Source organism: Megascapheus bottae, chromosome 17 (assembly GCF_031878675.1).
Source record: "Megascapheus bottae isolate mThoBot1 chromosome 17, mThoBot2.hap1, whole genome shotgun sequence".
NCBI classification, from domain to species: domain Eukaryota; kingdom Metazoa; phylum Chordata; class Mammalia; order Rodentia; family Geomyidae; genus Megascapheus; species Megascapheus bottae.
This window is the reverse complement of record NC_143525.1, coordinates 10,868,194-10,894,393: the sequence shown is the minus strand read 5'-3', so window position 1 is coordinate 10,894,393 and position 26,200 is coordinate 10,868,194. Positions and strand designations below refer to the sequence as shown.

At 42.4% G+C, this 26,200-nt stretch overlaps 1 protein-coding gene and 1 long non-coding RNA gene across 4 annotated transcripts in view; one reads left to right on the top strand and one right to left on the bottom strand.

Moving 5' to 3' along the window:
* Ndel1 (nudE neurodevelopment protein 1 like 1) overlaps positions 1-26,200 on the top strand; it is a 55,540-nt gene that overhangs the window by 5,580 nt on the left and 23,760 nt on the right. For 2 of the 3 annotated variants that reach the window (XM_090349587.1, XM_090349589.1), the window contains exons 1-4: positions 11,634-11,814; positions 22,573-22,670; positions 25,034-25,187; positions 25,899-26,047. In XM_090349587.1, coding sequence (XP_090205713.1) covers positions 22,585-22,670; positions 25,034-25,187; positions 25,899-26,047 — 389 coding nt within the window. In that variant the 5' untranslated portion in view covers positions 11,634-11,814; positions 22,573-22,584. Of the gene's footprint in view, positions 1-11,633; positions 11,815-22,572; positions 22,671-25,033; positions 25,188-25,898; positions 26,048-26,200 lie in introns of those variants that run through there. The other variant, XM_090349588.1, reaches the window with a different exon arrangement.
* LOC150050963 (uncharacterized) lies at positions 9,080-11,474 on the bottom strand. The gene is made up of 2 exons (XR_016538405.1): positions 11,158-11,474; positions 9,080-9,637 (listed from the first exon to the last, which is right to left on the bottom strand). It is a non-coding gene; the product is annotated as an uncharacterized LOC150050963 (long non-coding RNA).

Here is a 26,200-nt window from a genome sequence, read left to right as displayed (position 1 = left end):
ACAGGCCAGGCCTGTCCTGCCAAAAAGCAAAGGCCCTCCTAGGAAATAATCAGTATAAAAAGAAAGTGAAGTTGGGTGCTGGTGGCTCATACCTGGAATCCTAGCTACTCAAGAATCTGAGATCTGAAGATCACAGTTCAAACCTAACCTGGGTAGGAAAGTCCATGAGACTCTTATCTCCAATTAGTCACCAAAAGCTGGAAGTGGAGCTGTGGCTCAAGTGGTAGAGTGCTAGACTTGAGCACAAAAGTTCAAGGACAGAACCCAGACACCGAGTTGAAGACCCAGGACTGGCACAATTAAAACAAGGTGAAGGGCCAAAGTGTGGCCTAGTGCTTGCCTAGCATGCACAAAACCCCAGGTTCAATTCCTTGGTACCACATACACAGAAAAAGCCAGAAGTGGTGCTGTAACTCAAGTGGTAGAACACTAGCCTGGGAAAGCTCAGGTTCTGAGTTCAAGCCCCACGACTGGCAAAACAAAACCAAAACAAACTTGAAGCCCTGTAACAGCAACACACACACACACACACACACACACACACACACACACACACACACTCAAAGCCCAGCTGGCAAGCAGAATACTAGTTCCCTCCAAATATGCCCATGCTTTAACCTTAAAAGCTGCCTGTGATTGTATATGGCAAAAGGGACTTTACAAATGCAGTTAAGTTAGGGACTTGAGTTGGGGAGACTATTCTCCATTACTGGGTGAATCTATTACAATCAAAACATCTTTGTAGGAAGGAGGGAGTAGGAGACAGACTGAGAGAAGGTAGTGATGACAGAAGCAGTGATTGGACTCATATGGCTATCTGCCAAACAGTAGCTTCCAGAAGCTGGGTGGGGTAGGAAACATTCTCCTTAGGATCCTACGGTAGGAGACACCACTTTGACTTCACTTAAAAAGTAAGGCTCAACCAGTTGCTGGTGGCTCTCCCCTGTAATCCTAGCTACTCAGGAGGCTGAGATCTGAGGATCTTGGTTCAGAGCCAGCTTAGGCACGAAAAACTGTGAGACTCTTACCTCCAATTAACCATTAGAAAACCAAAAGTGGTGCTGTGGCTCAAAGTGGTAGAGTACCAGTCTTGAGCTGAAGAGCTCGGGGACCCCGCCCAGGTCCAGAGTTAAAGCCCCATGACTGATGGAAGAAAAAAAGAAAAAAGTAAGGCTCTTTTTGGGTTCCTGACTTGCACAACTACAAAAATAAATATGTGTGGGTTTTCTATTTCAACTTAGCTCTTCAAACTTGTTGGGCTTGCTTGCTCATGGCTAGTGTTCTACTATTTGAACCAAGTCTCCAGGCCTGCTTATTTTGCTGGTTATTTTGAAGATGGAGTCTTGCAGCTGTTTTTTTTTTGTTTGTTTATTCATTTTTGCTTTGTCTAGCTTCAAGCCATAATCCTCTGGATAACTAGGATCACAGCTGGGAGACACCAGAACCTGGCTAGTGGGCTGGGTTGAGCTACCAAGTCTGCAGGCACAAGAAATGAGCCACAAGGTCTGCAAATGCAAGTTCAGAACTATTCCAGGACAGAGAAGGGCACACTGGTCACATAACCCAGCATCTTAGGAGGGGGCTGGCCTGCCCTGACATCACCCTTCACATTCAGCCCACTGGCCAGGGGCAGGCAGGGCTCCCAGCATCATTGGGAAGATTCTTGGACTGGATGACAGGATGGGTTCTGACTCTCAAGAGTACTGTCGGCAACTGACATCTGGTTCAACCTGTTCAATGCACAGGTGAAGAAACAGAGACCCAGAGGTGGGAAAGAGCTTGAACACAATCACCAGTGATGGGAGTGGATTTGGATGGGATGAGTAAATAGCTGAGCTCCTCAGGCTATGGTGAGGAGCTACTCCCAGCACCAGCATGCCTGGCTTCCCACACCAGGGTGGGGAGCCCTGGGAAGGGGCGGAGCCTGCCTGTGCCTTTGGCTGGAGGTGGAGGGTGGATCTGCCTACCCTGTCATCACATTCTCTCTCTGTCTGCACCTTTGGCTCTTGTGGTTTCCTGTCAGGTCTTTTGATCAGGCTGTAATAATCACCTTGTGAACACAGATCTTTAGAAAACTGTGGAAACAGCAAGAATCCTGGGGAAAGGACTCCCTGATCTGCCTTTATCTTGCAAATGTTTTCTCTTTGCCCAGCCAACTCTCCTGCAGAGGGACGCGTCATGTCTTCTTCTAGAAGAGCGTTCTCTTGCGACTACCATGAAACCCAGTGTGTTTCAGTTTTGCAGGTTCAGCATTTAGGAGTTAACATTTGCCTCTGTAATAGAAGAACACTCTTGAATAAAAAAGTTTGAGCAGAAAGTGTTTTCCATGAAAAGGCCATATGTTGGGCATCTGTGGCTCATACCTGTAATCCTAGCTACTCAAGAGGCAGAGATCTGAGGATCATGGTTCAAAGCCAGCTCAGGTGGGAAAGTCTGTGAGATTAACTCCGATTACTCACCAAAAAGCTGGAAGTGGAAGCTGTGGCTCAAGTAGAAGGGTGCCAGCCTTGAGCCACAAAGCTAAACATAGATAAAAAAAAAAAAAAAGCAAGCCACAAAACTACTCTTACATTGTAATTTTCAAAGAGGACATGAAGACTCAAGTCATATCATACAGTTACATGGAGTTCCCTCTGATAGCTCAGAATCTGTCATTTTAGCCTATTCAATTATAATGTAAAGATAGTCATATTCCTATACATTATCAAGGAAGGAATTCAAGAGCTGTTACTTCACAAGCAGGTACTCTTGAGTCATATCCCTAGCTCTTATTTGCTCTAGTTATTTTTCAGATAGGGTCTTGTGCTTTTGTCATGGGCCAGCCTCAGATCGCGATCCTTTTACCTACAGCCTCTCCTGTAGCTGTAGTCACAGATGTGTGCCACAGCATCAGGCTTGCGGACTGAGATGAGGTCTCACTTTTATCTCGCCTAGACTGGTCTCAAACCCTGATCTTCCCAATTTCTGCCTCCTGGTTAGCTGGGATTCTTTGTGAGACTTTAAAACATTTGACTATAGTCTCTTCTAGAGAAAAAATTCTTACATCCCAGTTTAGCTACTGTTGATGTTCTGGGTAATTCTACCATTTAATGTTTGAAATATCATTATGTTGTTGGTCATTAGGTGTTTAAAACACCTGAAGTTGAAGAGATTGCAGGCTAGAATTTTTAGGTCAGCATATATGTTAACCAGTTTGGGATAATTAGGGAGTCAAGACAGAAAGAAAGAAGTATTTTTTTTTCTGCTTTACTGGAGTTGAAACTCAGGGCTTTGCATTAGCTAGGCAGGATCTACTGTGTGAGTAATGTCCCCAGCCCTCTACGCTTGGTTATGACTCTTTTTTCTTTTTGCTCTGATTATTTTGGAGATGGGATATCACTTTTCCTCGAATTGAATTTCCTTGAATTCTGGGCTGTAATCCCCTGTTTATGTTTCCTGTCATAATTTGGCATGACAGGTCTATATGACCCAGCGTTTTCTGTTGAGATGAGATCTTGTAGACTTTTATTTATTCATTCATTTTTTTCCAGGCTTGCCTGGAAAAAAAGCTTATATTTCTGCTTCTTGAGTAGCTAGGATAAGAGGCATGACCCACAGATACCTGGCCAGAATTAGTAGCCTTTCTGGTAGAACAACATTGTACCCAGGTCACTTTTATATATTCTTGGATAGTCACTTGGCTCAAAAGTTTTTTGTTTTGTTTTTAAATCCATAGGTGTAAAAAATAATGTAGTTTTTGAAAAGAATGTTGAAGAGATTATCTAGCTTGTTTAAATTTGTGTGTACTTTTTTTTTGGTAGGTTGTGGGGGCTTGAACTCAGGGCTTGGGCCCTGTTCCTGAGCTCTTTTGCTCGACTAGTGCTCTACCACTTTGAGCCACACCTTCAGTTCTCATTTTCTGATGGTTAATTGAAGATAAGGGTCAAATGGACTTTCCTGTCCTGGCTGGCTTTGAACCACAACCTTCAGATCTCAGCCTCTTGAGTAGCTAGGATTACAGGAGTGAGCCTCTGGCACCTGCCTTGGACAATGGCTCAGGTGGTAAAGCACCTGCCTAGCAAACATGATTTACTGAGTGCAATTCACAGTATTGTCAAGAAACAAGAAAAGCTACCAAAATTACACATTTAATACATTTTTGATCAAGTGCAGAAAAGAAACTAAAACACAAAGAAGAAGATAAGCAGGGAGCCACTGGCTCATGCCTGTAATCCCTGCTATTCAGGAGGCTGAGATATGATGATTACAGTTCAAAGACAGCCCAGGCAGTGAAACTTTTATCTCCAATTAACCATCAGAAAACCAGAAGTAAACTGTGGCTCAAAGTGGTAGTGCACAAATCTTGAGCACAAAAGCTCTGGAACAGCATCCAGGCCTTGAGTAACCAGGCCCCGTTACCAACCAGATATAAAGAAAAAGAAAAAGATGAGATTTGTTTGCCATCTCATTTCCCAGAGAAGACCACTGTTAACAGTTTTGTGTGTCTATATTTCCATATTATTTTTATTGCATAGTCTGTCCTATTTCACAAAGGTAGAATCCTTATTGAGTTAACTACTTTATTCATTAAAATGCACATTGGAAACATTTTCATTGCTAATACTCATTACATATTTATTGCTAATCACATACTATTTCATTTGAAGTTGTCACATGAGGCCACTTCATATATCCTAAGGCCTTTTCTTTTCCCTTCCCTTCCCTCTCTCCTTCCCTGTAGGGTGTATGTATTGGTATTGGAACTTGAACTCAGGGCTTCATGCTCTTATTTGGCTTTTTTTAAATTATTTTTGTGCTACTGATATTAAAGCTTGAATTCAGGGATGGGCACTATCCCTTAGCTTTTTCTTGTGAGGCTATCATTCGACTGCAGCTCTACTTCTGGCTTTTTGCTGGCTAATTGGAGATGAAAGTATCATGGACTTTTCTGCCCAGGATGGCTTCAACCCCCTATCCTTAGATCTCTTAAGTAGTTATGACTACAGGCATGATCCATTGGCACCTAGCTCTAGTATGTTTTAAACTGACACACATACGTTGGATGGATTCTTGGTGAAATCTCTTATTTCTCATTGTACTTTGAGTGAACTTGAAGACAGATGGAATAGGGTGTGTTTGATTAAGATGGAGATGCAATGTCATCCATATGTTATCTGCCTGTATATTTTTGGGGTGGGGCAAATAATTGCTTCTTATTGCCTTTTTAAGTGAAATGTTATTTTTTGAAGTTCTAGATTTAAAAAGTGCTCTGAGAGAGAAAACAACAAGAAAGCAGCAGAAGCAAGTAGCAGAACTTAAAAATATTCATTAAAATTTTTATTAATTCAATAAATGTTAAATGCCTACTACATGCCAGATATTGGGAATAGAGAGAAAGGTCAGGCTATCTCAATGCCACTTTAAATTTAAAACAACTAAAACAACTTCAGCCTTTTTTTTTCTTCCAGTCCTGGGGCTTGTACTCAGGGCCTGAGCACTGTCCTTGGCTTTTTCAAGGCTAGAATGCTACCACTTGAATTACAACTCATTTCTGGCTTTTTTTCTATGTATGTGGTACTGAGGAATCAAACCCTGCTCTTCGTACATGCTAGGCAAGCACTCTGCCACACGGCCAAACACCCGCCCCCCCCTTTTTTTGGTGGGTTATGGGGCTTGAACTTGGCCTGGGTGCTGTCCCTGAGCTCTTTAGCTCAAGGCTACCATCCTACCCCTGGGCCTGGGCGCAATCCCTGAGCTCTTCGGTTCAAGGCTACCGCCTTACCCTTGAGTCAAGCCACAGTTCCCATTTTCTGGAGGTTAATTGGGAAATAAGAGTCTCAGGACCTTTTGTACCTGGGCTGGCTTTGATCCTCAGATCTCAGCCTCCTGAATAGCTAGGATTACAGGCATGAGCCACAGCACCCAGCTTTCTTTTTTTTTCCATATATTTTTTATTGTGATTAATAGAAGGGTTACATTATATTCACCAGATAGAAGGTGCATTACTTCACAAACATTGATACCCTTTCTCATGTCTTGGTCCCCATTTCCCTCCCCCGACCCCCTCCCCTTCATCTTGTTTTTCCCCCTTCCCTATCCTATTTCAAATAACCAAATACGCATATATACAATATATCAGATAACAAGGTGAAATACTGTAACAATATGAGATAACCAAGGGACAGCAAAAGAGATGAGAGATAACATAGTACATTAAGGACAATAATCAATGGTTTCCCTCATTTGTCATAATCAGTAGAAACCTTGGGCTCTCCTAGCAGAGGTTTACAATAGAACAAAACCTAGATACCTAAGGCCATATAGTATGACACTAAATGAAAGGACCTCCAGGATATAGAAACAAAAGCCATCTAATGAGTGATTGTTGTCCTTAGCACCCAGCTTTCTACCTCTGGTTTTTCCATGGTTATTTAGAGATAAGGGTCTTATGGACTTCCCTGCCAGGCTTGGTTTTAAACTGTGATCCTCAGGTCTCAATTTCCTGAGTATCTGGGATTTCTGGAGTGAGCCACTGGTATCAGCATTTGTTCATCCTCCCCCCCCCCACCTTTGTACTTATTTCTTCATGTTTTTAGAAAACTTGCAAGGAGGAAGGAATTTGGCTTCTTTTGTTAATTGTTCAATTCCTGGGGCTAAGAAGTCTAGGCACTGTTTGTGGAACAGTTGTGTACATGAACTTTGCTCCTGGTATCTTTGGTCCTGGTAACTTCCACGCATTGGCTAATGAATGACTGAAATTTCCTGATACAACCTGTGCAGGCTGTCAAGAAACACCCTATTTCTTTTCAACCCTGTCATTTCATTAGTCCTGTTTGTGGGTAGAGAATCAGTGCCACCTTGTCTGTGTAAAGGTATGTGAACAGGTATCATTCTTTTTTTTTCTCCAGGGACAGTCACATTGTTTAGGTAGGTGTGATGTCAACAGCTCTTAGGGTTGCCAGGTGTTAGCCAAATTAGCACTTAGCTGTCAGCCATCCTTTGAAGGGAGGGCTGCTTCTCTGTTGGGTGTAGGAGCCAGGGCTGATAGTGAACCCTGGAACTTGGTAGGCCAGAGATTCTGCAGCCAGGAAATCGACAAGTTCCAGATTGGGAGGAAGTCCACTGGTCAGGTAAGTGTCTGGGGAAGAAACAGGACAAGCTCCAGCAGATACATGGGCATGTGGCAGAGAATTTGCTTACTAAGTTTCTGAACTGTGTATGACTCTACTTGGAGTTGGAGAAAAAAGTGTTTACTTTGGGACTTGGGGTATCAGGGGCAGCTTCCTGGAGGAGATAGTTTATGAATGAGACTGCCAAAGGCTCAGGAGCCAGGCACCAGTGGCGCATGCTTGTAATCCTAGCTATTCAGGAAGCTGAGATCTGAGGGTGACAGTTCAAAGCCAGGCCTGGCAGGAAAGTCCACGAGATTTTTATCTCCAATTAACCACCAAAAAGCTGGAAGTAGAGCTGTGATTCAAAGTGGTAGAGTGCTAGCCTTGAGCAAAAAAAACCTGAGGGATGGGGGCCCGGCATGTGACTTAGTGCTGGAGTTCTTGCTTAGCATGAATGAAACCTTGGGTTCCATTCCTCAATACCATATAAACAGACAGAGCCAGAAGTTGTGCTGTGGCTCAAGTGGTTGAGCAAAGGAAGCCCAGGGACAGTGCCCAGGCTCTGAGTTCAAATCCCAGGACTGGCCAAAAAAAAAAAAAAAAGGAAGCCTTAGTATTGTACACACACACTCCAAGTTGAGAGAGAGAAGTTTGAGGAGTGAGAGACAGATAAATGAGAGAGATGACTGGGAAAGATTCATGAAGAAAGAACTGGGAAATGAATGAATGTACAATCAAGGGAGAGTCATTGAAGTTTGATGATTGCATGAGAGAAATGGAAGCTGGGTAAGGGGATAATTATGGGAGATTTGATGACAGCTTTGGGCCTCGGTGACTAGAATGATAATATCATTGGCAGAAATGTGCCAATTGTTTTGGAGATTTCATTTAAGGCAGGAGACTGTTTCAAATATATGCATGCAGAGCTGAAGGGGTTGGTATGACATTGGTGGGCATCGCAGATAATCCTTAGCACCTAGCCAGCCTCTGAATAACCTTTTTTTTTTGGGGGGGGGGTTGGCTCATCTATGCCCATAACCCTGATAAAAAAACAAGCCATTGATTTTTTTCTTTTTATGTGCCAGTCCTAGGGTTTAATCTCAGGGCCTGGGAGCTGACTTTGAGCTTTTGTGCTGAAGGTTAATGCTCTACCACTTGAGCCATAGCTTCACTTCCAGCCTTTTGCTGGTTAATCAGAGCTGTTTCATGGACTTTCCTGCCTGGGCTGGCTTTGAACTATGATTCTCAGATCTCAGCCTCCTGAGTAGTTAGGGTTATAGGTAGAAGCCACTGGTGCTTGGTTTAATTTTTCTTTTGAGGCAAGGTCTTCCTATGTAGCCCATGTTGACTCGAGAGCCTCTGGTCTTACCCTACCAAGTGCTGGGCTTATAGGTGTGTATCCCCCATCCCACTAGTGTATGTTTTGAAGTGTTTGCTTACCTCAGTTACAGGTATCACATCACAGAAATGTCACGTGTCACCATTGGTGAGTTTGTGATATGGTCAAATTACAGCTAATGGAGCTAGTAAGAGTTAGCTAGAGTTTGAACTTGTACTCAGACCTCCCCTAAAGAAACTGATTGCCCTCCACTGTTTCCAGTGGTGGAACCTCTGTTTCTGTGCGCTATATCACAGAGTTTGGGAGAGTTTGGATTGCTTATCCTTTTTTCTTTTCTTTTTTCTGTCAGTTGTGAGGTTTGATCCCAGGGCCTAAATAAAATCCTTGAGCTTTTCTGCTCAAGGCTAGCACTCTACCACTTTGAACCACAGGTCCACTTCTGGTTTTTTGGTGGCTAATTGGAGAGAAGACTCTCATGGACTTTCCTGCTTAGAATGGCTTTGAAACAAGCTTCTCAGATCTCAGCCTCCTGAGTAGTTGGGATTACAGGTATGAGCCACCAGTGCCCAGAGCATACTCTTTTCATTTTTTATGTTTTTATTCTCATCACTTAGAGCTAAGTTCAAAGAGTAAAAAACAACTGAGAGAATGAAAAACAAAAAAGAGACAAGTCTTTATTTTCTCATAAGAGTATTTCTAAGATGGTGTTTGTAGTTTCCCTTATCCCTATCTGCAGGTCTTTTATGTGTGTGTAGTTCATGTGTGTGTATGTGTTAGTTACCTGTAGTCAGGGTCTTGAACTTGCTAGGCAAGTGCTCTATTACTACAGGCATACTCCTGCAAGGGTAGTGTAGGCTGATGTTGAACTCATGAGCTTCCTCATCTCATTGACTGCTATTTTGGCTACCAAGACCAGCTTCTGTGTTCTTTTGAGCTGGCCCCCTATCTTGGTTGAACTGTTTTCCCTGGATTTGGCATATAAGGAGCTGGTGATGGGGTAAAGTTTGCTGTTGCCCTCTTTAGCGCTCTCATTTCTAGAGAAGAAGCTCAATCAACATGTAGGAAAGATCAGTGTATGGTCTTTGAAATCTCCAGGGCTTTGCATAGCGAAGCCTAAACATTCACAGGGGCGAGGGTTGTAGCTCAGTTGGTAGTGTTAGCCAATGAGTGAAAGTGGCAAGTATTAAGTTGGAGTTCTGGTCCAAACCTAAAAAAAAAAAAAAAAAGATGGAACTGTCTGACTTCAGCTTTGACTGTAGGAGGGGCATCACCCTGGAAGATGACACCAACATTTTCAGAGGGGCTTGGTTAGCCATTAGATGACCTGTGTTTCTTAGTACTTCAACCAGAAGACAGGATAAGAGCTACAGCCTTCACTTATGGTTTCCTCTAGGAGTGGGTATATATTCCACCTTGGTACCAGGTTTCGGGAAGGTCTTTATGAATCATCTCCCTGTCTGAGATTTCATCAGTCTGAGAGCAGCTCCTCTGGGAAACAGACAGCCTGAGTTTATAAGATGTCTGAAGATGCTGGACAAATTCAAAACTGAAAAAGGCCTGAATGGGTTTAAACCTTAGTTTTTCCATGTTTTAGTATATATATGAATGAGATAATATAGGTAAAGAAAGCACGTGGCACAGTGCTTTAGTCCAATAGCCATTAATTCTCTTCTACCTCACCTTTCTTGTGACTGTGCTGGAGCTTGAATTTGGAGCTTTGGCACTGTTCTTGAGCTCTTTTTCTCAAGGTTAACACACACTACCATGTGAGCCATGGCTCCACTTTGGGCATTTTGTGGTTAACTGGAGGTAAGAGTCTATGGACTTTTCCTGACCAGGTTGGCTTTTACACTCAGATCTCAGCTTCTAGAGTAGCTAGAATTACAGGTGTGAGCCACCAGGGCCCAGCCCTCTTCCATGTGCTAGAACTGAAGCTTGGACTCAGGTCATCATGCTGTTGCTTGACTTTTTTTTTGTTCAGGATGGCATTCCAGTTTTGGCTTTTTGCAAGTTAATTGGAGATAGTCTCATGTCCTTGTTTGCCCAAGCTGATTTTGAGCAGGATTCTCAGATCACAGCTTCTGGAACCGCTAAGGATTATAGGTGTGATCCTCTAGTGCCAAGCAGAACTCTGCTTTTTGCATGTTGGTGTAGTAATGGATAATTCACTGGTGTAGTTTCTGGAGTCAGACAACTCAGAATGGGTGAGTTTGGATCATGAAATCCTCCTTTGTTTAGTTGAGTTACCTTGGGTAGCTTCTTGTTGGGGATTCCTCATTTTGCAAAAATGGGAACCACATTCCCTTTTCTTGCAGGGTCATGGGGAAGATAAAATAATACAGAACAAAGTACTTGGCACTGCTGTAGTATGGAAAACCGCACAAACACAAATGAATTACTAGCCGGGTGCAGTGGCTCTCGCCTGTAATCCTAGCTACTCAGGAGGCTGAGATCTGAGGATCGAGGTTCTCAGCCGGCTCCAGTCCGTGGGACTCATCTCCAATTAATCACTAGAAAAGGGGAAATGAGGCTGTGACTCACGAGTAGGGCGGTAGTCTTGAGCTGCAGAGCTCAGGAACAGAGCCCAGGCCCAGAGTTCAAGCCCATAAACCACCCCCTCCTCAAAAAAAACGGTGAATTACTACTGTCCTGCCCACCCCCACCCTCAATCGAGACGTCTTTGGAATTTAATTCAGGTACTCTTCTTCTTACAGACCCCATTAATACCTCTCTGATCTTCAATGGCAATCCATCTCCCATTGCTTCTGTTTCCACCTTCCAGAAAAGCGGGTTTCCTAGGCTCACCTTGAGGTGTGTCCTACACGTCGTGGTTTATCCAGTAAACCCCACACCCCCAATGCATGGAGCACGGACTTTACAACTACCGTGTCCTACAGGAGACAACAGAATCGGTCCACTCTTTGGACAGTTTAGTTGCCTATTCTTTTTGAGTCAGAAGCCCCTCCGCCCCATTAGGGCACCACGCTCCCAATGACTCCGTTTCTAGAAAACCCAAGGGCCTGGCCACGCCGCCCTGGCCGGGATCCGGAAGCAGCCGCGCAGAAGGACGCCGGCCGGCTCACGTCAGCGCGTCGGCCCGAGGCCCGCCTCCCTGTGACGCACGTTTCCCCGCAACCCCGCCCGGCCCGCCCCCGGCTCTCCCGCGCATGCTCGGAGCCCCGCCCCCGTGCGTCACAGAATGGCCTCGGACACCCAGGCAGCCCCTGACGTGTCGGGGAGGAGCCGGGCGCGGAGGTCCGTGTGGTGGAGCTCGGCGGGGCTGCCGACTCGAACAGAGCCGAGCGGCGGGGCGGGCCTGGCCAGGCCAGCGGAGCGGAGACGTGGGTCGAGCGGTGGCGAACATGCGCTTTTGACACACTGGAGGTGAGCTGGCTGTGAGGGGCCGCTCCCCGAAGGCCCGGGGCGGCGGCGCCGAGGCCCTGGGCCCGGGGAGCCCTTCGCGGCCGGGGGCGGTGTCTGAGGCGGCTCCTCCGGTCCCGGAGAAGACCGGGTTCTGACGCGGAGAGGCTTGGGGTGCAACTGTTCCAACCGCTCCAACTGCCCCCCATCCCCGGCCCGGCCCGGCCCACCGTGGGTCGAGGTGCGGCCCACCGGGAGCGCCTGCCAGGCAGCGGGCCAGCCCCGGAGGAAGTGCCCGGCGTGGGGACGGAGGCCGGGACGTGGCGCCGTGGGTGCGGGCGCGGGTGGCGTCGCCAGGGACCCGGCTGGAGGTGGCAGCGGCGCGCCCCGCCCGCCCGCCCGCAGCACCCTCTCCCATCCCCCGGGTTTTGCTCTCTCGGCTCCTCTTTCCCTTCGTGGGGCGGGGGAGCTGTCCACGTCCGCCCCGATCTGCGACCTCTCCACCCCCGGAATTCGGGCAGAGTGTCACCTCCAGGTTCCAGGTGCTTGGGCTCCTAGTCCTCTTGTTCTTTCTTTTTATTGTTGTTGTTAGCTCTGTTCACGAAAGTGAGGGCTCTTTTTCATTAATGGTCATTCCATTTCATCCCTGTGGCGCTCATACATGCGCATTTCAGAACATTTACTACCTGCAGTTGTGACCCAGCCTATAGTCGCCTTTTGCGGGATGGGGGGATTGAACCGTAGGTAGAGCATAGTTGATTTATACTTGGGTTTAGCCCAAATGGTGATGGGTGCTGCTTTCTTACATTTCTAGGCTCAGGGTTTCTTTAATCTTGCGATGTTATTTTTTTGTTGTTACTGTGTTTTGTTTTTTTTTTTTGATACCTTTCTGAGCTTGGAAAGTAAGGCAGAAAATTTGACTTGGAAAAGCTATGCCAGAAGCTAGTAATGATTTGTTCAGTATTTTTTTTTTTTATCAAACTCATGGAGGAATTATCCAGCTATGAGAAAAATCTTACTCTGACCTTTGTTCATGGGTGACTGGTTATTTTATCCGATGAAACACATTGGTTTTAGTGCACTTAAGAGAGTGATGTTTTTGCTAAATCATGAAGTTGATGGGTGAAATGCACCATTAAGACACAGGGAAAAGAAGCAAAAGGCCACTGAATAAGAGGAGTCTTTACTGAATTATTATTAAATAATAATTTTAATATTTTTATTAAAAATCTGACAAGGAGTAAACAAACCAAAAACAAACATATAGGGAGTCCTTAATAGAAGTTGGCCAGAATCTGCCAGATAGAAACTGCTACATCTGTAGATCAATTTGTCTGTGTGTGTGTGTGTGCGTGTGCATATGCATGTGTGTGTGTGTGCGTGTGTATATTAGCACTGGTGCTTGCACTCAGGGCATGGGTGCTGTCTCTTAGCTTTTTAAGCTTGAGTCTGGTGTCCTATACCACTTGAGCTACCAGTCCACTTCTAGCTTTTGGATTGCCAATTGTAGTTGAGTCCCATAAACTTTCCTGCCTGGACTAGCCTTGAACTGCTATCCAAAGATCTCAATTTCCTGAGTAGCTAGATTATAGGAGTGTGCTGACTATAGCACAGTTTTGAATTGTGTGTGTGTGTGTGTGTGTGTGTGTGTGTGTGTGTGTGTTTGTTTGTCTATGTCAGTCCTGGGGCTTGAGCTCAGGGCCTGGGTTCTGTCCCTGAACTTCTTTTGCTCAAGGCTAGCACTCTACCACTTGACCCCATAGCACATTTCCAGCTTTTTTGATAGCTTAGTGAAGAATCTCAGACTTTACTCTCCTGGATGGCTTCAAACATCTGTCCTCAGATCTCAGCTTCCTGCGTTGCTAGAATTACAGGTGAAAGCTGTCTGTCTCTAGCAGTTTTGACTTTTAGTTAAATAAATTGAAGTTGATTAAGGAGAATTTGAAAGAATAGACACTTCAATAAAACACATCTTGCTTTTGTGAAATCTACAGAATGGTTTAAACTAATTCTCAGATCAGTTTGATTACTGAATAATAATAACAATTTTTCAATAGCGAGGTTTGAAGTCAGCCTTGCATTTGCTAGGCAGGCATTACCATTTGAACTACGCTTCCTAGTCCTTAAAATTTCTTTTGATGTAAGTTTCTAAAAACTCCCTAAGATAGAAAAAGAGATTTGATAGGACAAAAAGGGAGACCTTATTTATGATTGGCTTTGAAAGTTAATTCTGTAAATATCACTTTTTGGAGAAAAAGAAGAATTTTGGTAAAAAGAGCATACATTATCTGAAGAATTTTGGTAAAAAGAGCATGCATTATCTGCATGGGATTACAAACCTAGTCAATCTATTCCATCTTTGTAAACAAGAAGACACTATCAACTATCATATAAAATGGATTTTCTCACCACTACCAAGAATTGTTTCCTTGTAGATAAGGCATTTTGGACAGGCTGGTTTAAACCAACTGAGTTGATAGTTGGTTGTTAAATATCTGAAGGTCACATAGTATATGATGTCTGATGTAAAAGTTATAATTTTAAGACTCATAGTCTACCGGTAAGAGATATAATAGTAAGGGAAGATTAGGAAGAGCAATGGGTACTCAATTATCTGTCCACCTTCAGAAGACTGTAGATCTACCATATAAGCATTCTTTTAGCAGTATCTTTTCCTATTGGCTAACTTTCCATGGCCATATCTCCTGTTACATAGTTTCAAATGACAGACTGAATATATCCTCCCAATGTAACTTGAGGCTGGCTGAACTCATTGTCTGAACTGGTCTTGTGATTATTTGCAGTGATAGCATATTTTTGTTTTTGTAGATAATTTGGTTTTAAAAAAGGGTTATAAATCTGATGAATAAAATTAGAATAAAAATACTGGATAATAACAGTGAGGAAGCATAAATAAAAAATGTGACTGCAGAGTAAGAATTTTTGCCTACTTTTTAAAAAAATGTGGCTCATAAAAAGGCTCTTCCCAGACTGTTTTTAGTACTGATGATATCCCTGGAATATGAATGTATCTTCCTGAAATGATTAATTTTACAGAGTCATTTGCAGGTCTTAAAATTTTTTGACTAGATGCTGGTGGCTCATTCCTATAATCCTAGCTACTCAAGTGACTGAGCCAGCCCAGGCAGGAAAGTTCATGAGACTTTTTTTTTTTTTTTTTTTTTTTTTTTGCCAGTCCTGGGCTTGAGCTCAGGGCCTGAGCACCGTCCTTGGACTTTCTCAAGACTAGAGCTCTACCACTTGAACCTCAGCACCACTTCCGCCTTTTCTATGTGTGTGGTACCAAGGAATCAAACCCGGGTCTTTGTGCATGCTAGGCAAGCACTCTACCATTAGGCCAAACTCTCGGCTCAGTTCATGAGACTTTTATCTCCTCTAGTTAACTAGCAAAAAACTGGAAGTGGAGGTGTGGTTTAAGTAGTAATGTGTCAGCCTTGAGTGGAAAAGCTAAGAGACTGTGAGTGCCCAGACCCTGAGTGCAAGCTTCAGGACCAGTGTACATGTGCATTCCCACACAGATTTGAAGTCTACTTTGTGGCCAAACTGCAGAGGTCCACTACTGAATTGTCAACTTTGTGTGTGTGTGTGTGTGTGTGTGTGTGTGTGTGTGTGTGTGTGTGTGTGTGCGCGTGCGCGCGCGCCCGCGTGTGTGCGTGTGTACGCATGTGCGTGCACATGCGTGTATGAGCATGTGTGCTGGTCCTGGGGCTTGAACTCAGGGCTTGAGCTCTGTCCCTGACCTCTTTTTGCTCATAGCTAGTGCTTGAGCCACAGTTAATTGGAGATAAGGGTCTTTAGATGCTTCTGCCTGGGCTGTCTTTGAACAGAGATCTTTTGGAGTAGCTAAGATTACAGAAGTCAGCCCCCAGCTGAATTGACAGTTTTTTTTTTTAAATCGTGTAATGAGCATTTATGTTATTTTTGTGCCAGGCTTCATTTCAAGTACTGTACAAGACTGGTGATGTATCTCAATGGTAGAACATTTGGCTGACAGGCTCAACTACTTTACAGATACAAACTCAGTCTATTAGACAATTTCATTTTAGTGCTTATTCTCATTTTATAGTGAGAAATTGGGACTGAATAGTTCATTTACCCAAGCCACCCACCTACTGAGTATGAAGGAGCCTGATTTCAAACCCAGGCTACGTGGCCTCTTTTAATAATCAGGTTGCTTGCTGGCCCTCACTTGTTTTTAGGTAAATGCTTTTAATTGATTTGCTCTGGAAAACATTTTAGTTAGAAATTTCTGGAATAGGTTATAATACAGCTTGAATGGCTAAGAAGCAAGTTGAGAAAATAAACTGTGAATTAGAAAATTGTGGCCAAAATTCAGCTCACATGATTCCTTAAGAAGACTAAGGAGCGCGTGTGAAATAAAAACATTAAAATAGTTTTGGTAGAATTATTTGGCATCAAAGTAGTTGGGTAAAGAGGATGGAAGAACTAAAACTAGATTCTCAGGCAGTTTAATGCAAAAGATAGAAAAGTTGGTCATTGTATTAAGACATTGCCTGGGGATAATAATTATGTTCAGTACATTTTTAAAAGCTAGAAGTATTTTTGAATGTTTTTATCACAATGAATTGATAAATGTCTGCCCACAAAGAGTTTGAAAGTTTGAGAAGAAAAACAAGTCTAAACTGATTTGAATAGTATACATTGTATAAGTATATAAGTATAGTGTATGTATGGGACCCCATTAATACATACACCTTATTTTTTTTTTTTTTTTTTTTTTTTTTTTTTTTTTTGCCAGTGTTGGCGCTTGCACTCAGGGCATGGTAATTGTTCCTGAGCTGCTTTTACTTAAGACTAGCACGGCCTTTTCTGTTTATGGGGTGCTGAGGAATCGAACTCAGTGCTTTGTACATGCTAGGCAAGCACTTTACAGCTAAGGCACATTCCCTGCTCCATATATATTCATAATAAAAAGCCCCTTCTTAAAAAAACCAAACAGCAGACTTAAGTGAATACCACAGTGCACACCTAGAGGTGTAAACAGTCTGATCTCCAGGGACTACTACCTAGCTAGGCACTTTTTAAAGCAATAACACCTCTGATTCTGTACCCATGGGTCTGAAACAACAAAACATCCTTACATAGAGAAGTTTCAAACTGAGCATGTGACTAACATTTAAAGATAAAAACAATCCTCACTCTATCTGTAGAAGGATTGGCTCCACTTTCAAAATACAATGCATTCAAATAAATGTTAGATGTTGAGGAAGGCATCTTAACCGTTGCTAGGAACTTAATAAGGACATTGTCCTTATGGACCATGTGGTCAACAATATTAGCAAATGCTGCCTAGTAACGAAGTATAGAACACTCAAGAGACCAGGTATCAATGACTCACATGTCCAATATGGAAGTAGAGATATTCATCCTGCTCCAGAAAGCACACATGTAATTTTAAGAGTATCAGTGCATGGAAGTGAGAGTAGAAAGATTGCTGCCCAATGATGAGAGGCCGAGAAGATAAGAAATAAATTACTTTGGCTGGACACCAGTGGCTTATACCTACAATCCTAGCTACTCACACAGCTGCAATCCAGAAGATTGTGATTTGAAGACATCTACCTCTGGCTAAAAAAGTCTTGTAAGACTCCCATCTTCAAAATAACCCTCCAGAATCAGGGTCAGAGGCATGGCTCAAGTGGTAGAGCACTAGTTAGCAACACAACCCTGAGTTCACTCCCAGTATCTCAAAAAACAAAAACACTTTTTTTTTTTTTTTTGCCAGCCCTGGGCCTTAGCTCAGGGACTGAGCACTGTCCTTGGACTTTCTCAAGGTTAGAGCTCTACCACTTGAGCCTCAGCACCACTTCCAGCTTTTTTCTATGCATGTGGTACCAAGGAATCGAACCCAGGTCGATGCTAGGCAATCACTCTACCACTAGGCCAAACTCCCAGCCCCAAACAAAAACACTTTTGAGATCAAAACTGATAGCTGTGTCATCCATCTACAAAAACCATGGCATAAAAAGCAGTATACAATTGGGTGTTGGTGGCTCGTGAATGTGATCCTAGCTGTTCTGAGGAGCATGGTTTGAAGCTAGTCCAGGCAGAAAAGTCCATGAGACTCCTAACTCCAATTAAGTGGAGCTGTGGCTCAAGTGGTAAAGTGCTAGCCTTAAGCAAAAAAAAGCATTATTTACCAAATCATAGAACCTTAAAACAGAACAAATTCAAGACCAAAACTAGAAAGTTTGTTGATGGCTACAAAGTTATGGAACTTAACCCAGTTGCTTAAAATATAAAAGTCAGTGAACTAAAAAACTTAGATTTGAAATAATCAGTTGTTTCTTCTGCAGCATATATATATTTTCTTTGGGGAGGAGGAGGGGAATGTTGCTGGGGATAAAATATAGGGACAAGTGCTCTACTACTGAGTCACATCTGTTAGCCTGTGTTCCCAAGGTTTTCAGTTACTCACCCCACCCCCACCCCCCAATTGTATCTCTTGGCAGACTGGGTTTGAGCTCATGGCCTTATGTTTTCTAGGCACTTGAGCCAGACAGCCTCTTGCACAGCTGGTAATACAGGTGTGCACCACTGGAAAGGGAGTTACTGGTATTGGAGCTTGAATTCAGGATTTTTTTCCCTCAAGTTTGGCACCGAACCATTTGAGCTGTACCTCCAGTTAATCTTCCAGTTCATAGTTGAAGATAAGAGAAACTTGGATTTGTCTACTCAGGCTGCTTTGAACCTTCATCCTCAGATTTCAGCCTCTTGAGTAACTAGGATTATAGACATGAGCATTAACTCCAGCTTGCTTTTGAAATAGAGTGGTGGTGATACTGGGGGTTGAACTCAGGGCCACACCGCATCCTTTTTTATTTTGCTTTTTTCAGATATCTGTGTCTTTGTTGAGGGATAGCCTTGACTCACCAGCTCATTGTTTCAAATGGGGATCTCACTGATATTTTTCTTGGGCAACCCATGATTCTCAGATGGCTTCCTCCTGAGTAGCTAGAATTACAGGCATAATCCATTGTGTCTGGCTCATAGCCTTGTTTTCTGGAGAAAGGATATTGCTAGCTTTAGTCTGGTCCAGAACTGTGATCCTCCTGTTCATGCCACTTGAATAGCTGGCAGTTCTTCTAGGTTCTTCTATGTGACAGAGGGTAATATGTCTTCACTATAGCCTCATGTTTAAACAGCTTCTCACTCTCTGTTCTGTGGGATTTCCTTTCTTTTTCTTTTTCTTTTTTTTTTTTTTTCTTTTGCCAGTCCTGGGCTTGAGCTCAGGGCCTGAGCACTGTCCTTGGACTTTCTCAAGGCTAGAGCTCTACCACTTGAGTACCACTTCCGGCTTTTTCTAAGTATGTGGTACCAAGGAATCAAACCCCCGGGTCTTCGTGCATGCTAGGCAAGCACCCTACCATTAGGCCAAATTCCCGGCCTTCTTTCTTTCTTGGAGCCATTTTTTCTGAACTATTCTTTGGCCTTGATGAACTAGCTTCATCGTGGAACTTATTCATGGCAGTTCTGGGTTTTCACTGTGTTGTGATCATGCTTATTCTCTCTTCTTTTCTGATCTCAGCATATGTGTGAAAAGTAACTAACCCTCTGAGTTCTTTTATAAGAAAAAAATTTCCTCCATCCGAGCTCCTTTCTTCTGAGTTTACTAAGTTCTATGATCTTCTTTTGCTCAAGCTATTGGGTTTTGCAGCTACCTGGTGGTTTTGGTTGTTCACTTACACTGGATGGTGATTGAAGTCAGTGGTCTGCAGTGATTTCTCCAAAAATTTCCCCAATGAATTCTATCAGATCTCTGTTCATTGATCTAGGACTTGCATGGGTGACTGTGCATGTAGCATGGTGTCATCTTGTTTTAATGCATGGTGGTATCTTTTGAGGTAGACATAAAATATCCATAAATAAAATATTTCATTCCTGGAAGAAGAATTTAAACGTTAGTAAAATGGTACTTTGAAAGTAAAGAGGGAATAATGAAGAGACTGTAAATCTGTTAAATAGTATTTATTTAACTTTATTGTATTCCACAGTTTTGGTGATGAGGAGGGTCAAAGGGTTTTATGAATAGAACACAGATTCTGCCTTCAAGGGACTAACTAGTGGGACTTAATCTTTCATCTCTTCAACTGTTTCTCTCTCTCTTTTTTTTTGAATGTTCAATTTTGGGGGCGAGATCTTACATAGAGCATTTAAAGGACATGGAGTATATTGCCTCATGGCTAGATGTGAGCTCACATGCCTGATACTTTGTCTTCTTCTGGATTGTTAAAATGTGCCCTTCCCCTCAAGGATACTTAGGTAATAACTCTGGAGGAGTTATGGTACCATGGGATGATGCTAATACGTACACTGAATCTTCTGAAATGCAAATACCTTTTGTGCTTAAGAGCCCCATCCTAATTCATACCTTATTACAAATCAAGCCTACTTACAAATAAGATTTTGTCTATATCTGGTATTTTGATGAAGGGACCACGTTAATCCCTGTTTTTTTTTTTTTACTGCTCAGTATATATATTTGCAGAAGCAAGTCATCTAGTGTTGTCAAAACACCCATTAGATGAAAAATCTGAGGCCCTAAGATATTAAGCAATTTGGTTAAGTATTTAATGGTAGAATTGGATTCCTAGAACCCAGTTTTACCAGGTGTCCCAGCCTTGTGGACACCTGTAAAGAGCCAGGCACCAGTGGTTCATATCTATCGTCCTAGGAGGCTGTGATCTGAGAATCATAGTTCCAAGCCAGCCCAGGCAGCAATGTCTAGCAGACTCTTAACTATAACTGAAAAACTTGGAAGTGGAGCTGTGGCTCAACTGGTAGAGTGCTAGCTAGCCCTAAGTAAAAAAGCTCATGGAAAGTGCTCAGGCCCTGACTTCAAGCCCCAGGACTGGCATGCATGCACATTCCCTCTCCCTCCCCCACCCCGCTTGCATGCAGGTGGCACCTATGCACACGTAAATAAAAGTGCTGTAGTGGTATCTCCAAGATTAGAATGATACAAATGTGTGCTAGTGTAGGGGTAATCAGGTTACAAGAGAGTGTATTTGATTAACAAATATTTGTCTAGTGCTTACTAATATCTGCTACTTGTTAGGTATTCAGTAAATTTAGGTATTCAGTAAATGTTTGCAAACCTTAGGTACTTTCTTTGAACAAGGTGCTATGCTCAGTGCCATGAAAGGATATAGGTATGTCAAAGATACGTCTCTTTCAAAGAAGTTTTCAGGCTGATTGCTTTAAAATAACTGAAAGATTAACTAACAAATGGCAAGGTAATAATAGTGTGATCAGGGGAATGTTGATTGAGAAAGGCCTCAAAAGACTTAACCTAAGCATATAAAGTTACTTTTTAGTTTTCCGATAAGAATCACACTCACAGGCTGGAATTGTGACTCAAGTGGTCTAATAGTGCTTGCTTATAAAGCTCAATGTGCCCTAAGTTCAAAGGCCTCTACTATCCCAACCTCCCACCTCTCAAAAAAGAAAATAAAAACCAAGACTCACACTGATAGTCCCATTTGTTCTTGTCTGTGATTGAATTCTGGAGTGGCCTGTGTTAGACGAGTTGTTAATTTACATGTAAAGCTGGTCTTTAGTTCTTGCTGCGCTGTAGGATTTAGGCTGAATCAATTATGCTTTGAGTAAGCATTACTGAGCATGTAGTGTGTCCCACTTGTGCTAGGACAGAAATCAGAATACTACGTAGCCTAATAGGGGACAGAGAATTGTAGTGTATTATGAGACAGACATGTATGCTTTCTGACAGACACAAAATGATTGTCAGATGCTTCCCATGGTCATCTGCACGAATTGACAGTTTTGTTTAACCCACAGATATTTTCAAATACCTAAATGGCCCTTGGCAGAAAAAGATTCCCACCCTGGAGCATTGCTAAGTGATAAGGATATTGTTAAATCCTATGTGTATGGTGGTGTATAGAGGTAGCTAAGTGTACTGTAACAGAGCTTAATGCTGTTTGGGTAAGGTCGAAAAAGGCTTTTTGGAAATGATGACAGCTGGATTTTAAGGAAAAATAGGAACTTTGCAAATGTATGAATGAAAAGCCATTCAAGTAGAGAGAATATCCACACCTGCAATAATTCCGGTATGTTAAGACAGTTTTGAACAGGTTTGCTGGAAGATAAACCGAGGTTTGTATTTTGGGAAGGTTGTAGAAAAAATTTTGGTATTTCATCTGGCCTACCATTAGTTCAGAATTTAGTTAACTAGTTCAAATGCAATGTTGATTGTGGAAAAGAACCTAGACAAAAGATCAATGCAGTTGGAGATGAGCAGACTTTTATAGGAAGCTTGGGCTTACAAAATAACTTTTAGAAATGTAATAGAAGTAAATTATTGGGAATTTGTCCATCCCCTGGCATGAAGTATCCCCTAGCAGATGTTTTGAAGCAATTATACAACAGGGAAGAGTGTGCGGTAGCAGCATTTCTAACATGCTGTCAGCTGATTCTCAGGAGGCCAGTTGGCCCTAAACCAACTGCTGGAACTCTGGACAGGATGTTTCTGTGAGCTGGGTCACCCAGAACCTGGGGCTGTCACTGAAAGTGCCTCATTGGCTTTGTAAAGACTGGCTTGTCTCCTGTCATGGTCTCATGAATAGTATTGGTTGTCACTGAGTGGGCAATGAGGTAATGTTAACCACTTTGAGAACCACTTAACTTCCTTCAAAATTCTGCAGATTCATTAATGTCCCAAATCTTAGATTTAGTTGTTTTCTATTTTATTTATAATAGTTTATTTTAAATACCTCATAGGCTTTCTTGATCATGGATGGTGAAGATATACCAGATTTTTCAAGTTTAAAAGAAGAAACTGCTTATTGGAAGGAGCTGTCCTTGAAGTATAAACAAAGGTAATATAAACAAACTAAAAACAGAGGGCTTTTGGAATATATAATGTCTTGGGCAGTATTTTTAAAAGCATAAAGCTAAGCTTAGAATTTCAGATTTAGGATGGTGATTTTAGAAATATCCATAATATTGCTTGTATTAAACTTGTAAAACTGCAATAAATCTTTACAGTGTTTAGATTATTAAAATAGGAGGAAACCTTAGTGTCATTTATGATTTCTTTTGATAGTTTTCCTTCTCTTAGTTTTTTCACCATATCTTTGGTCTCTTATGTGTACTGGTTCTGCCTCATTAGTTGCTCATTTGGAGATAGTTATATTAGGTTTTAGTTTTCTTTAGGCATGCATTATTAGTGTTTAGAGCTAGCCAAATTTTGAGGGAGTGGGATGAAATTCATGTCTATGAGATATATATATATATATTATTTTATTTTTTATTTTTTTGCCAGTCCTGCGGCTTGAACTCAGGGCCTGAGCACTGTCTTTGGGCTTTCTCAAAGCTAGCACTCTATCACTTGAGCCACAGCACCACCTCCAGCTTTTTCTATGTCTGTGGTACTGAGGAGTTGAACCTGGCTGTTCGTGCACAAGCACTCTACCACTAGGCCAAACTCCTGGCCCCCTATAGAATATTTTATAACATTTTAATTATTTAGTTGGGGAATTTTTTTTTTTTTTTTTTTTTTTTGCCAGTCCTGGGCTTGAGCTCAGGGCTTGAGCACTGTCCTTGGACTTTTCCTAAGGCTAGAGCTCTGCCACTTGAGCCTCAGCACCACTTCCGGCTTTTTTTCTATATGTGGTATCGTGGAATCGAACCCTGGTCTTCATGCATGCTAGGCAAGCACTTTAACCACTAGGCCAAACTCCCGGCCTAGTAAGGGAATCTTATGAGCAATAACTTTTCAGTCTAAAACTTGTTTTATTTATTTACTTATTTTCTTACCTTTTTTTTTTAGAACTGGGTTTTTTTTTTAAACTTTTTTTTTGGGGGGGGTCTTTTCTTTTTTTGGTACTGGGGATTGAACTCAGGATGTTGTAATTGCTAGGCAAATACTTTGCCACTGAACTAAACCTCCCAGACTTGTTTTAAATTCCTTTCTTGTTGGGTACAGGTGGGTCACAAATGTAATCCAACTACTTGAGAGGCTGAGAATGGGACGATGGTGGTTCAAGGCCAGCCTGGGTAGAAAAGTTCATGAGATCCCATGTCACCATTGAGGTGCATGCATTTGTTATTCTAGCTATTGTGGGAATCCTAAAATAGGTGGTTAGAGTGGGCAGGAAAATAGAATCCTTTGAAATGAGTGTGGGTTAAAAGAGCATTTTCTTGGTCAGCATAAAGACCTCTACCCAAATACCAAAAACTAAGGAATCTTTCTGAAGTACTTACACATTTTTCCTGTTTGGTTAACAGACTTGACCTTATGTAAAGTTCATTGCTCTTTCATTGTTGTCAGTGAAGCCCAGTTATTCCATTGTGCGAGTGGATGTAGATAGTGTGCCTTTGGGGGAATCGCCTTTTCTTGTATTGCAACTGCACAGGCTGTGGAATTCTATAGACATCTTTGATGAGTGTGTTTAAAAGCATGGAATTAAGTAATTGAAGCCAATTGCATATATTAAAAACAATTATCTAAATGTTAAACTAGTTTATGGTGTTATAATGTATTAGTGAATTAGATAAAAATGATCTAATGGAGGGAGTGTAATCATTTCATTTTGAATTAGCGATGAGAATAAAATGAACATTAAAGTGCACCAACTATTGTGAAGTGAGACTATCTGTGATTTCTCTTGAATAGAATTGAAGGTAATGCCTGATTTAAGGTACCGTAGTGAAATGAAAGATGCATTTCACCCTGCTTAAGTTCTGTAGATGAATACATTAATATTATTGAACTATGAAGATTTAACTTTGTGGGTGTGCACACGCGCGTGCTCACATGCCAGTCCTGGGGCTTGAACTCAGAGCCTGAGCACTGTCCTTGGGTTTTCTCAAGGCTAGATCTCTACCACTTGAGCCATAGCACCACTTCTGCCTTTTTCTATGTATGTGGTACCTAGGAATTGAATCCTGGTCTTCATATATACTAGGCAAGCACTCTACAACCAGGCCAAATCCCGGCCCCAGATTAACTTTTTTTTACGTTTTTATAACCACTGGTTTGAGTCTCTTGGAGGCTTATAACTAATTCTCACTGAATCCTGAATATACAGAGGAAATTAAAAATATTGACTTTAGTGATTAGCATATTTTATGAGCACGTTAGATTATATGCAAACCCCACTAACTTGCTTTGTAATGATCTTGTAGTAATCTTGTGGTTCCAAATATTACTCACCTTTCCTACTTTGTTTCTGATTAGCTTCCAGGAAGCTCGAGATGAGCTAGTTGAATTCCAGGAAGGAAGCAGAGAATTAGAAGCAGAGTTGGAGGCACAATTAGTTCAGGCTGAACAAAGAAATAGAGACCTGCAAGCTGATAACCAAAGGCTGAAATATGAAGTGGAAGCATTAAAGGTAATTAGGACAGTAGGAGCTACTGTACTGGGGACAGGCTTGTGTAATGTACTGGGTTTTATTAAAATGAGAATTAAAGTTAGTTGTTTTTGTTGGTCATGAAGCTTGAACTCTGGGCCGGAGCACTGTCCCTGAGCTCTTCAACTCAAGGCTACTGCTCTACTACTTGAGCCATGGCCTTACTTCTGGTTTTCTGGTGCTTATTGTAGATAAAAGTCTCACTTTGAACAGTGATCCTCAGCTCTCAACCTCCTGAGTAGATGGGATATTATGCGTGAGCCACCGGCGCTGGCTTTGGGCTTTCTCGAGACTAGAGCTCTACCACTTGAGCCACAACACCACTTCTGGCTTTTTCTGTGTATGTTGTATTGATTCCTCAATACAACAAGTACTTTACCAGTAAGCTAAACTCCTGGCCCCAAAATTTTAAGTTTTTAAGTGATGCTTAAGAACAGACGCCCGGCTAAGAGTTTGGCCTAGTGGGAGAGTGCTTGCCTATCATGCACAAAGCCCTGTGTTTGATTCCTTGGTACCACATACATAGAAAAAGCTGGAAGTGGTGCTGTGGCTCCAGGGAAGAGCTCTAGCCTTGAGAAAGCCCAAGGACAGTGCTCAGGCCCTGAGTTCAAGCCTCAGAGCTAGGGAAAAACAAAAGCAAAAACAGATGTATTTTAACAACACAACCTTTGTTTCATGTACTCGTGTCCTCAGGAAAAACTAGAACATCAGTATGCACAGAGCTACAAGCAGGTCTCAGTATTAGAAGATGATTTAAGCCAGACTCGGGCTATTAAGGAGCAGTTGCATAAGTATGTGAGGGAGCTGGAGCAGGCCAATGATGACCTGGAGCGGGCAAAAAGGTCAGTGCTGGTGTGCCTTTGTGAGAATAACCAAGTGGGCTCTTGGTGATTGAAATTTCTATCATTAGGCTCAAACTTCCGTCTTTGTAGCAGAACATTTCCTTTTGGTATTTCCTGTCAGCTCTCTGGAATGGAAGCTTATCTTCCCAGATT